We start from the raw sequence: 12,812 nt of genomic DNA, 5'->3' as shown, positions 1-12,812 counted from the left end.
GGCTTTACAGGAGACCAAGATTGCATCAAAGGACTAGAAATAAATAAATAAATCCTGGAGTCCTTAATATCAAAGTCCCAGCTTCAAATGAGGAAAGTGGAACCTGTGCTGTGCTGCTTTCCACTCAGCAATGCTTTCCTACAGAAGGTAAAGGTGCCACTTTAAAATTGCCATGTGCCAGTTTTAATTTGGAGCTTTCCTGTCTGGTTATAACATGATTCAATTTACTCCTAAATAAGAGAAACAACCTCCTGAGGGAGCTGGAATTATTGCAAATCTGAGAGAGCTCTCTTGCACAAGGCCTCAGGCAAAATATCACAGGGCCTAATACTTCACAGAGACTGACACCTTCAAAATACCACAATAAAAAGACAGCAAGACACCTGGAGCTAAAGCTTTATATCCTTGGAAAGCCTTAGATAATTTAGCAGCCAACACTGGACAGGAAAAATTAGTAAGGTGCAATTGTAAAACAAAAGGAACCACAACCATGTATTAAAAAAAATAATGGGCTGACTATTCCAGGGTCTTTGGAATTACTTTGAATACAACAACTTGTTTATTCTCAGGTTAAAAAGCTGTATTTTGTTCATCACAACACCTGGCAGTAGTTGTTTCATTTTCCTATATAGAATAGAATAGAATAGAATAGAATAGAATAGAATAGAATAGAATAGAATAGAATAGAATAGAATAGAATAGAATAGAATAGACCAGGTTGGAGGAGAGAGGAGGAGGAGAGAGGAGGAGGAGGAGAGAGGAGGAGGAGGAGAGAGGAAGAGGAGGAGAGAGGACGAGGAGGAGAGAGGAGGAGGAGGAGAGTGGAGGAGGAGGAGAGAGGAGGAGGAGGAGAGAGGAGGAGGAGGAGAGAGGAGGAGGAGGAGAGAGGAGGAGGAGGAGAGAGGAGGAGGAGGAGAGAGGAGGAGGAGGAGAGAGGAGGAGGAGGAGAGAGGAGGAGGAGGAGAGAATTAACCAGGTTGGAAGAGACCTTTGAGATCAGGTATTATTTAATTTTCATTTTAATCAAAGCATGGAATTTCAAGCTTTAGAGGTTTTTTTTGTAGCAGTGAGAGGTTTTCCTCAGGTGAGAATTTCTCCTACATTAATATATATATATATATATATATATATGTGGATGTGCATATACTTTGCAATGCCTAAATTAGCACCTTAAGACAAAGGCCAGCTAAATGCTGTTTGCCTAAATAGTTGCTAAAACCAAACCAACTACCAAACCAACCCCCACCAAAGGCCATTACCCCTCCCTTTTTGCCAGACATCTATTACAGCTACTTCACAGGTACACTTTCAGACAACTACGGTACACCATCCTCCCCCAGCTTCTCACATCTAAAGGGGGGGTAGGGGAAAAGCACAGCTAGTGGCCAAAATCATCATCGTTAAACCCAAACAAGCAGTGCCCAGAAAATTCTCTTTAACAGATAGGTTCACCTGACCTGACTACCAATATTCAGAACTATGTTTACATTATCTCTTCAAAAACAGGTACCAAACTAAAAACCAGAGTCACACAAAAGGAAAGAACAGATGAGGTAAATCAGATGAAGCATGCACAGTTATCCACTGATAAACAGAAAAAAAAGTAGAAGGGGAAAGCAATTAATAACAAGGTCTATATTAAATATTTACAAGAGGATGCTGTTATTCACATATAGTGGTACTTACATCCCTGTACAGCCAAATCTACAGCCCAAACCAAAGTCAGATGTGAAAGAAAGCACAACAATGTCAGTGAGTACTAGGACGCAGAACAAGGAAAGTGTACATTTTTGTTCTTAATTAAAAGAAAGCTTTCAATAAATTCGTAGGCATAACATGCAATAGTTTCACATAGAGAGGCTGGCAAATCGAGAGGGAGAAAGCTGTGCGGTCCACTCACATCTATGTAGTTGGCATTAATGTAATCTGAAGATGGGTCATCCTCAACGGGTTGCAAAATCACCCTGGAGTGGTCATCTGTAAAAACCAAGCGGTTACGGTGCCTTTCTGAAGTGGGATTCTTTGGAAGTCAGATACTACGGTAAATCATCATCTAGAAAACCCCAAATCAGCTGTAAGGTGTGAAGTGCCTCGCAATTTACAGCCCTCAAAAGGTCAGTGTTTGCACAGAATTACAAAGAACCGTTTAGCCTCAGGTCTCCGATTACTACCCAAACACTCATTAAACGTCATTAAGTGTAGCTGAAAGGTATCACACTCTCAACACGTGGCTAAAAAGGGCACAAAGAAAGCAGGCTGCTCGCTCAAAGTCCCTTTCAGCATCAGCTCCTGCTGATGGCAATCTATGAAAACCAGAAATCCTGATGACTGCTTCCTTCTTTCCACCCCCAACCTGCATAAGCTTACATCAAAAAAATAAGGCAGTCAGGCGAGCAGGGGTTAGCAATGCCTTTGGGATTCAATGAAGAGGGAACTCTACCCGTTCAGGGGCTTCTCCTCCTCCGGTAGCTTCACTCCTGCGTGCTCAATTGCATTTGTAAAGCAGTAACAAAGTGCAAATTAAAGGCATTAACATCCAAATGAGCGCTATCTTGTCGCTGTTATATGCTCGCCACAGCTTGCACAACAGAGAGGCAAACACGAAATTCAGCCTGAGCTACGGAAAGGAAGAAAGTTGAAGTGTGAAGGCCATCCAAAAAAAAAAAAAACAGAAAAAAAGGAAAAAGAAAAGAAAACCAAACCGACCAAGCCAAAAAAAAAACAAACCCAACCCCACAGAGGCTGGAAAAGGCACTGTCCTTCTTCTCCACTTGGGGTACAAAGCAGCTGCGCCCCCACCGGGGAGTTGTAAAGAGAGAGCACAGCACGAGTAGCACATGAGTACAGCTACCACCCAAACCGAGCACACCAATACTCACATGCTATAATGTTGCCATAGCGGTTCTTTGTTCTGTTTTGATCCTTCTTAGCGACATCCCAAGAAGCTGACTGCCCCTCAAAGAAACTCTATAAATAAAAATGTTCCGAAAAGAAAAACATTCTGACCATTAATTTATCTCCAAAAGTAACAGCTTTTAAAAGAACTGCCCTACCACAAAGAAAGCTCAGTGTTGCCCAGCTGCTCTGGTCACCGTGAGGCTGTCAGCGGAGCCTCCTGGTGCCACGGCACAGAAACGTAGCTAGGGAAAGGAAGCTCTCTCCCTCTGACTGCTACAGGTCAGTGGCTTTGGTCACTGAAGGGCTCCAGAGGGACTTCATACCCTGGACATGCTGGAAGGCTAAACTTGCTCAGACATCCTTGCTATAGAGGAACAACAGCAAGCTGAGAAAGCACAGGGAGCCAGCTCACCCTTCTTACAAGATCCAGTAAGATACAGCCTGCCCACTACAGCACTGCATTGCTTTCCTTCTATTTCTTAGTAAAATGGCTTTTCTTCCTACAAAGCCACCAGGAAACCTCCTCTGCCAGTGTTCACTCTTCATGATTTTCCTCACAGCCCTCCCTCGAGCCACTAGCAAAATGATTCTATTTTTTTCTTAACTCTTCTTAAGAGTTTGATCTCTCAGCAGTGACAGAATCAGCTTTTATTCCTCCTTGGCTCTTTCTTCATTGCCCGTAGATACCTTACAGCTGTTGCAAGTCTATGCTAGTCTTTCCTTCCAGATGTTCTCTCATCCTGATCTGGGTAAGTTACCTCCAGAAAGTACACAGTAGCCATGGAAACAAAACTTTTAATGCACATTCAGAAGCTCAAGCCAGGGAAAAGTTGTTGTTGGAGGGTTAGCAGGAGAAGCAGCAAGCAGGCAAACACCTGATGTGGCACCAGGAACCACCCTCCCCCCCAGCAGCGGTTGACACTTGGGCTTAGGCCTGAAGTTAGGCAGAGCATAACGAAGCGTATTTAAGGAAAAGAGAGGAAAAGAGAATAATATTCTTTTAAAAACCACACATTTATTTATTCCAGTTCTTATGTTACAGGAGAGACAGCTGCAGAAAGGAGAGAAGGTTGAAAACTGAGTCAGAAGAGATTACTTACTCAGAGAAAACTCATTTTAAACCTATCTGCATTGCGAGAGAGACCTTGGCAGCACCATTCGCATCTTTCCTGTGTGTCCTGCCTGATGCTATCTAACCCTAAAGGATCACAACAGATTCAGAGATCAGAAGTGAAATGAATCTGTACTCATCTTCTACCTCCAGTGCTGGGAATTTTGTGCTTCCATATGAACATTAAAGCTGTAAGTAGACATGCTCAGGCAGGTCTAATTAGAACTTCAAGATGTTACTACCCTCAGCACGTCTTTACTGCTTCTCAGCTGGAGTTTAGTCCCAGTATTGCCCTAGCAAGCTGCTAGAATAAATCATGAGAGTGCTTCCATCCAGTCACTGCTTCTTGCAAAACCAGCCAGCTGAAATCTTTAGTTAAGCCTAATCCAGACCCACACTGAAGCTGGCTCAGGAAGCTCACACATAACTAATTACAGCATTTCAACTAAAAAGCAGCAATTAAAGGGTGGCAGCTTCTTACAAGGTGTTGAAAAGATTCAGCAGGGCATGTCTTCTTACAGCCTAAGGAACACACAAGGGGAGCTTTTTTCCAGGCACTTGCAAAGGCTCAAACCATTCACCCCCATGTATTTCACTCTGGGGTTAAGTAGAGAGGAATCTTGCATCTGATTATCTTCGCTGAAACCCACGACCTTTAGCCGCATCCTTTTGCAGCGCAACACAAACTAAAGGCTGCCCCTCTCAAGGGGCCTTTCCTAGCAAACACCCACCACTGAAGGTCTCACCTCATACTCCTCTTTAAATCCATAGCTGTCAGAGGTCTTCATTAGGTTAATATGCTGCAGGAGATCAGCCACCCTGATGGCAGGGTGCAGCTGCCCGGTCTGGTAGGGCGACTCCGTGCCTTCGCAGAGGTAGCGAGGGACATCCAGGAGCCGGCTGGACTCCGCTGTGGCGCTGTGATTTTCATCTGCATTCACAAGAAATCGATGCATTAGGGACCTGCAGAGCAGCAACACCTGCTTGCTGTACATCTCAACATCTATCTTCAACCTCTTCCTTCAAAACCATGCCTAATTTCTGAGCAGGCAGAGCACTTAGTCCCCAGCACATAAATACTGCGGAGTCCATAAAGGCATCTTACTGCAAACACATAACAAAAGTTTGCAATCCTTCATCCCGCAGTAAAGATGTCTGAAGGGCATTTTATTTGAAGCCACAAAACTTTATGACATTAATGGACTTGGGAACTCCAGCCTCTATCACCCAAAGTAACTTCTCTTTTTTTTTTTTCTTGGTTTGATTTTTGGTGGGGGTTTTTTTTTAATGGCTAATATGTACCAGCGGCAATGCTACAGCTTAAACGATAAATTAGAACAAGTGGGATCAGCACATCATTTGTCTAAAGCCCAGCACACAGCGAATTGAGATCCCAGTAAAAAGAGGAGCAATTATGCTGCCACTTCAGAGCACCACCTCCGTTTGGGAGGATGAATCAGCGCTTCAGAGTGGTCACTTTTAACTCAGGTCTTTCAGCAGAGAAACCGAAACTGCTGAGTGCGCCGATTCCAGCCCCAGCCTTTGCTCTGTGTAAACAAAGACGTCTCCTCTAATGACCTGTGCTGCACCAATCCTCTTATCAAAACCAACCGTCAAACTGATTACATTTTGGCAGGTCCCTGCTGTGAAATGTTTTATCTTCAAATTAGCAATCAGCAGGCCAAATGGATTGACAGAGGAAGGGAGAAGAAAATCGAATTGAAACCTTTTATTGGAAGGCTCTACCAAAAGGAGAAGCTTGCAGCTGACCCCCTCCCACACGGCTTTGAAATCAGCGTACCATTTTCCCCGCAAAGCACCCAGATTAGGAAGCAAAACACTCCCGGAGAAAATGCACACCCCAAGGGCTGGATTTTCTACAGCTCCACCAAAATGCAGACCCCCCCTTCAATGCCTCCCGAAATGAGATCGCCTATTAAGGATCCAGATCCTTCCAACTGTCACCCAAGTTGCTAATTTCAGTAGGTTTCTGCCTCACTAAACTGCCTAATAATGCGACATGCAGCAGTCACTTTTTACTGTGGTGTTACCTACATTAAATCACACACACTTCAAACCACCTCAGGATTTGCAGTTCTCCTCCTTCCTCGCGGTATACTTACCAGTAATAGGCACTTTAACCCATTGAAGCAGCAAAAAACAATGAGTGAACAGAACATAAGAAATTTATTTCAGGACTGTATTAGAAAATGACTAAGAGAAAACGACATTAAAAGTTGTTAAAGCTTCACAATAGGCAACAATGAAAGCCATTTAAAAAAACCATATCTAAGGGCCACATTATTATGCCATCAAATGTAAGGATAGGGACTTGAGGGAAGCAAAATTGTCATCCTAACTTAGTGCTAATGTACACAGAATGGAGAGCAGCATTAATAGCCTATACATGAAGAAAAAGCAACCTAGTGCAGCTACAAACCAGTAAAAGCTTCATCCAAAACAACATGGTTGATAATTTAGAGCCCATAAAATTTTGCTCATCTCTAAATAAAAGAGAAGGGGGGGAAAAAAGCCTGCTTTGTGATGCTGGGCCAAGCAAGGGCTATGTGGAGACAGAGCAGGCCAAAGTAACAATTGTAGAATCACAGAACTGTTAGGGGTTGGAAGGGACCACAAGGATCACCTAGTTCCAACCCCCCTGCCATGGGCAGGGACACCTCACACTTGATGAAGCTTATGGGTGCCCAACTCCTTCTACATGCTGTGCCCCATAGCTTGTCTACTGCTCTCTGCTATTTCAGCCCACACAATGAAAACAAGTACCTCCTCCAACTAGCATTGCAAGACAATTAATGCCCCAAACACCCTCACCAGTAGATGGAAATGCAGACAGCAACTGTTAAACTGGTCTTCATCTAACTCTTTGTCCTTGCTGTTCACAGCTGCTCCTATCTGTGTCTGCTGCCATGCAGTGACAGCACACTCACCTTTGGAATGTGCTTATAGCCTAAATGAGCTATTAGAAATAGCTTGACAAGTATCACCAGGTAGCACCTATGTAAGTGCTTGAAATACAGCTGAAAGAGACAAGCTTTTAGAAGAATTTCAGCAAAAGACTCATTTTCTCTGAGTCCTTCGATCTACTTTCAGGAAGCAGTCAGAATTACAGCGCCTAACCCTTTGCTTTTTCAGTCAGAGGTGCTATTTTACCACCCTTCATGCTTCTTAAACTAGCTGGTTAGGTCTCCTAGGGCCCAAAGTGGAAGGCTCCAGCATCTAAGTGCTCTGAATGGTTATCAACTTTCCAAAGCACTGCTGCAGGCAAGAGGATGGCATTTGCAGCCTCATCAAAAGGAAACGAGCAGAATATGACTTGATACATCTCCCACGCAGCTTGATGAAGACCAGAGACTACTCACAAACAGTGATTTGCTGTCAGCCTCACAGGACACCTTACATGAAGCTCTCCAAGGGCTCCTCCTGGGTATAACTCCTCCCAGTGTTATTACCCACAACATGCATAATGGGACAGAGACCACCCTGGCAGCTTGGGCAGAGGGCACCACAAGCATAGGATCACAAGGATCACAAGGATCACAAGTATAGGATCAGAGGACAAAGTTGTCTCTGTTATTTGGGAGGTAATGCAAAAAACCAACAAGGTGAACCAAAGAGGGAATGCAACATACTGTGTGTAGGAAATATGTAAGGGCAGGATGGAGTAATGGCCTGGGGAAGAATGGAGTAATGGCCTGGGTAGTGGTAACTGGGACTCTAAGCAGGGAACTCAATGCAAGACAGCACAGGAGCGCAATAAAAAAGACAAAATACAGCAGGAAAGCTAGAAGTAGGGCATGGGTTACCTATTCCACTTAGCTCAGCACTGAGGCTTCCAACAACTGTACCTGACTTGGGGAACCTCTATTTAAAAGTTTGACCTATGAGTTGGAGAAGTGCTCAGAGGGAAGAGAATGACAGTAAGTTTAGACAACGTCAGCCACAAGCTGACAAGTGAGAGAACTGGGTTTAAGTCAACTCAGGAGAGACAGCTGAGGACATGTGAGCCTTTCAACAGGTAAAAGAGTGATTCAGAGGCCAGGAGTGTCCTTCATATTTTCTGTGTGTCTCTCAAAAGTAAATGGCTCAAGCCTCAGCAATGAAGATTTAGTCTAGATAGGTCTAATCAGGACAAACTAGGAGTGAGAAGCAGTAACACTTAGTAGTAACACCCAGATAGTAGTAACTAATACCAAGAAAATGGAGCTTTGGGTTCCAAACAATGCTAATGTGGTTCTGAATTTCATTTTCATTCAGGGGGCACTGGAACATGCTACTTGCAAGGGCAGAAGTCTCTTCATTACAAAGTTTTAGAACAAAACAGACAATCAGTTGCCAGAAAGAGTCTATGCTGAAGGTATCATCATACAATCAACCAGGTTAGAAAAGACCTCAGAGAGCAGCATGTCCCATCCCAAAACAGAGGAGGGACTAAGCAGCCTCTAGGTCCCCTTAAGCATTACTTCTAGGACTTCAATTTTCAACAGCCTATGTTCATGTCCACTTCCTGCTATTTATCTTTTATCCTAAACTAACCTCAGTAGCTGACACAACAACCCCATGCAGAGCTACAGGCTGGGGTTAGAGTGGCTGGAGAGCAGCCAGGTAGAGTCCTGTGTCCAGTTCTGGGCTCCTCAGTTTAAGAAGGACATTGAGAGACTTGAAGGTGTCCAGAGAAGGGCAACAAAGCTGGGGAGGGGTCTGGAGCACAGCCCTGTGAGGAGAGGCTGAGGGAGCTGGGGTTGCTTAGCCTGGAGAAGAGGAGGCTCAGGGGAGACCTTCTTGCTCTCTCCAACTCCCTGAAGAGAGGTTGTAGCCAGGAGGGGGTTGGTCTCTTCTCCCAGGCACCCAGCACCAGAACAAGAGGACACAGTCTCAAGCTGTGCCAGGGGAGATTTAGGCTGGAGGTGAGGAGAAAGTTCTTCCCAGAGGGAGTTGTCAGCCATTGGAATGTGCTGCCCAGAGAGGTGGTGGAGTCCCCATCCCTGGACATGTTCAAGAGGGGATTGGATGTGGCACTTGGTGCCATGGTTTAGTAGTCATGAGGTTCGTGGTGACAGGTTGGACTTGCTGATCTTTGAGGTCTTTTCCAACCTTATTGATTCTATGATTCTAAGATTTATTCCTCAGTTAGCACTGACTAGCATGGACTTCTGAAGGAGACTATAACATCATTCCTACTCCTAAAGCAGTGTCAGTTTAATTCTGAGTGGATGAACCGAGTGCAGAGCCCCTTTCTGACAACAGCACAGCTATCTTTTGCATCAACCAAGCTCTTGCAACGTTCAACCATGCAAGGAAATGAAACTCATGCAGGAACAGACAAGGAAGGACTGGGGGTCCTCACCTAACACAGCTGTCGGCACAAGTGGATCATTGGGCACTGCGGGAAAACAAAGCTCATGAAGAAACACATCAGCCTCCATTTGGGTATTTTCAAGACAAAACAATATACTTCAGAGCATGAGCAAGAGGTAACTGAACCCCCTTCACGTTGTTACCACAGGAAATCAGAAGGAATACACAGTTCCCGAAGGCATCTCGAATAAAAGCCGAGCGAAAGGCAGCGATTTGGGACCTCAGAAATGCAGTGATAAAGGCAGAGAGATTCTTAACAGAAATGAAATAAAGAAGACATTCCATGCAATTTAGTTTCTGAAAGGGCTCCTCCTTCACCATTGTTCCTTTGCCTCACAACAAAGGTTCACTTTCACAGAACCGACTCCCTTCCTTTCAGACCCAGCCTCTCATGTAATAGCTCATCTCCAACTGAAATGGGGGGGGGGGGGGTTCTTTGAAGTCTTCCAGGTCATTAGGATGAAAAAAATAATTATATACATATGTACAGTTAATAGCTTGCTTTCTGTGAAGTGCCAAAGATACTGCTCTTAATGAGCTCAGGAAAATCACAGATACAGAGATGCAGATGTCTGAATAAAATCCCCAGCCATTTTATTCTCTGTTATCAAAAGCTAGGACTGTGCAGACACCGTTGTGCTGCTTTTAGATGGCAATGGTGGCACCTAGAATTTGGGGTTGTTCCATTCTGGAACAAAAAACAACATAATGAAAATATCCCCAGCTCTGTGGCATAACTGAGCTGCAGTTCTCAAGCAATCTGCCTATAAAGGTTTGCTGCATGGCAGGAACCTCATGGAAGGTTCTTTGCCTCCATGTGGATGACTGCCAGGAAAAATGAACCCTCCAACAGCCAAAAAAAACCCCAGCCCCCCAAAATCACATACCTAGGACACTGGAAAACAGTGAAGCCAAATGTCTTTGCCAAGCAGCCAGCCAGCTGTGGTGGCAGGGACTGGTGGGCTCCTGGCATCGCGTTAGTCCATCTGGATGGCTGCCCGAGCGCCTGGCGGCCCCAGCTCACTAACAGCCATGTAGGTTCCTGATGGATACCTCGTCCGAGATCCACCACAGCTTAGTCCAAATGGAGCTGCCTTTGCAAAACTGCCTCCACAAATTTCTGTGCCAGCAAGACATCAAACTTTGGAGAATTTCAAAGCAGTTCCAGCCCAAACTGTGTGGGACTACTCACAGGCTGGTACTTAACTCCCATTTATAATTGGTTATGAGACACTTAAAATGTTAGCACTCTGCAGTTTGGTAGGCTTCAATAAATTGAGCAATAAACTCTCCTTCAAAATCCATTTCCTTTACAACAATCAGGAAGGAACTTAAGAGCCTTAAGGGATGTATTTAGCTCAAGCATGGTGAGCAGTAAGGGAAGCAAGAGAAGAGAGGAGGAGAGCCATTCCCCAAAGATGGCAATTTAGAAACAGCTCGGGCTGCTCAGATCTGTTTAAAGCCAAGCTGCAGGTCCACGTGGCCCTGAGAAGGTCAGGATCCTGCCAGCTCCATGGCAGAACTGTCCCTCTTTGGTAATCTACTCATTAGTCTTGAGGTACTCTGGGTCTGCCAGTGGAGTGATCTTGCTTTTGTGCAAGGTGTGGTGCAGATGCTGGGAGGCAGAGGTGCTGGACAGTGGTAGCTATAACCCAGGCACTTAATAGTCAGCAACCAAAACTGCCAAACTTTGTCAAAACCAGACAGCTGGCAAGACTACAAAGAAGGAATATAAATAGAGAGCAAATTTGCAGATATATTAACAAGCTTGCTCCCAAACTTCACAAACAGCAATGAACACTGTCAGTTTCCTTCTGTTGTAACCTTCTCGCTGCCAAAAGGAAGAAATTAATGTGGACCCTGCATGATTATTCATTACAGACATGGTGCTATGCAGTAATGCTTCACATGTTGGTATTAGAGATCCTCATGAGGGAAAACTCAATTTCAGATTCTCATTGAGATACCCTAGAAGTGTAGCATCCTCCCTAGAACAAGTACCAGTGCCTACTGGAATGGCCACTGGAATGTGCTGCCCAGGGAGGTGGTGGAGTCACCATCCCTGAAGGTGTTTAGGAAGAGACTGGATGGGGTGCTTGGTGCCATGGTTTAGTTGATTAGGTGGTGCTGGGTGATAGGTTGGACTTGATGATCTCAAAGGTCTCTTCCAACCTGGTCTATTCTATTCTATTCTATTCTATTCTATTCTATTCTATTCTATTCTATTCTATTCTATTCTATTCTATTCTATTCTATTCTATTCTACTCTATTCTATCCTATCCTATTCTACTCTATTCTATCCTATCCTATCCTATTCTACTCCATTCTATCCTATCCTATCCTACTCTATTCTATCCTATTCTACTCTATTCTATCCTATCCTGTCCTATCCTATCCTATCCTATCCTATCCTGCTCTATCCTATCCTATCCTATCCTGTCCTATCCTATCCTATCCTATCCTATCCTGCTCTATTCTATCCTATCCTATCCTATCCTATCCTATCCCATCCCATCCCATCTGTAAATATTTCAAGAACTGGCCATGTACCACCAAGGACAAGCCCTGCAGTAGTTTTAGGCTATGCCTTTAAAGTTTTGCTGCAGGTTTTGAGCAGAAAAGTAGAAAAAAAAAATGTAAATAAATCACTGTTGGGTGTGAAAAGGGAAATCAAGATAATTCTAAATGAGTCCATTGGAGAGACATCTATCCTGAGACTTGCTTGTAACCAAAAACATTCTGGGGGCTTCTCTTCTCATCTCTTCTCTGCTCAGTTTGTTGCTCTGACACTGCCCACATTCAGATACTGGATACTAATCTGCTTCTGCTTGACCTTGGCTGCGTTGTTTTGGGGGTAGGTCTAACACCAGCTGTTTCTCTGCTCCTTTCTCCTCTTGGGAGAAAAGGGGTGGGGGTGGGGGGCAGAGACTGCTTCCCTGGTCTCTGACCAGGGAGGGGTTCTCATGCTGTTTGTTAATCGCAAATATTGTAACTCCTGGATATTTTGTACATATTCATTGCAGTCCATTGTAGATTGTAGTTTTGCCTGTGGATACAGCTTTCATCTGCTTCCAGCTGAGTTAGTCTGGCAAAGTTAGTGGTGGGGTGTGTGTGTGTGTGTCTGTGTGTGAATTTCAAGCCACCACAACACCCAAAGAGGTCTACTCAACCTTGGGTTTGTCACTCTGTGGCATTTTTAGGCTATGCCTTAAAAAAATTTGCCACAGATCTTGAAGAGAAGGTGGTAGAATGCCAACAAATCACTCTTGGGTGTGAAAAGGAAAATAAGGATAGGTCTAAACTGTGCCACTGGAGAGATCTCTACCATAAGATTTAGTTTGGGAAACAATCATTCTCTCTTTTGGCTTCTTTGGCTCTGGGTGATGCTTCTCCTGACCTTGGCTGCACTGCTTTCTTGTGACTGGT

General features: G+C 44.4%; 1 protein-coding gene across 1 annotated transcript in view; it reads right to left on the bottom strand.

The window, feature by feature from the left end:
- The window catches only part of PTPRK (protein tyrosine phosphatase receptor type K), a 536,009-nt gene that overhangs the window by 29,367 nt on the left and 493,830 nt on the right, over nucleotides 1-12,812 (bottom strand). The window contains exons 18-23 of the mRNA XM_054174148.1: nucleotides 9,375-9,410; nucleotides 6,133-6,144; nucleotides 4,756-4,940; nucleotides 2,880-2,967; nucleotides 1,901-1,977; nucleotides 1,687-1,704 (exon numbers count right to left, since the gene is read on the bottom strand). Coding sequence (XP_054030123.1) covers nucleotides 1,687-1,704; nucleotides 1,901-1,977; nucleotides 2,880-2,967; nucleotides 4,756-4,940; nucleotides 6,133-6,144; nucleotides 9,375-9,410 — 416 coding nt within the window. The remainder of the gene's footprint in view (nucleotides 1-1,686; nucleotides 1,705-1,900; nucleotides 1,978-2,879; nucleotides 2,968-4,755; nucleotides 4,941-6,132; nucleotides 6,145-9,374; nucleotides 9,411-12,812) is intronic.

Source organism: Dryobates pubescens, chromosome 28 (assembly GCF_014839835.1).
Source record: "Dryobates pubescens isolate bDryPub1 chromosome 28, bDryPub1.pri, whole genome shotgun sequence".
Taxonomy (NCBI): Eukaryota; Metazoa; Chordata; class Aves; order Piciformes; family Picidae; genus Dryobates; species Dryobates pubescens.
The sequence above is the reverse complement of the archived record's forward strand: the minus strand, read 5'-3'. Positions and strand labels throughout refer to the sequence as shown.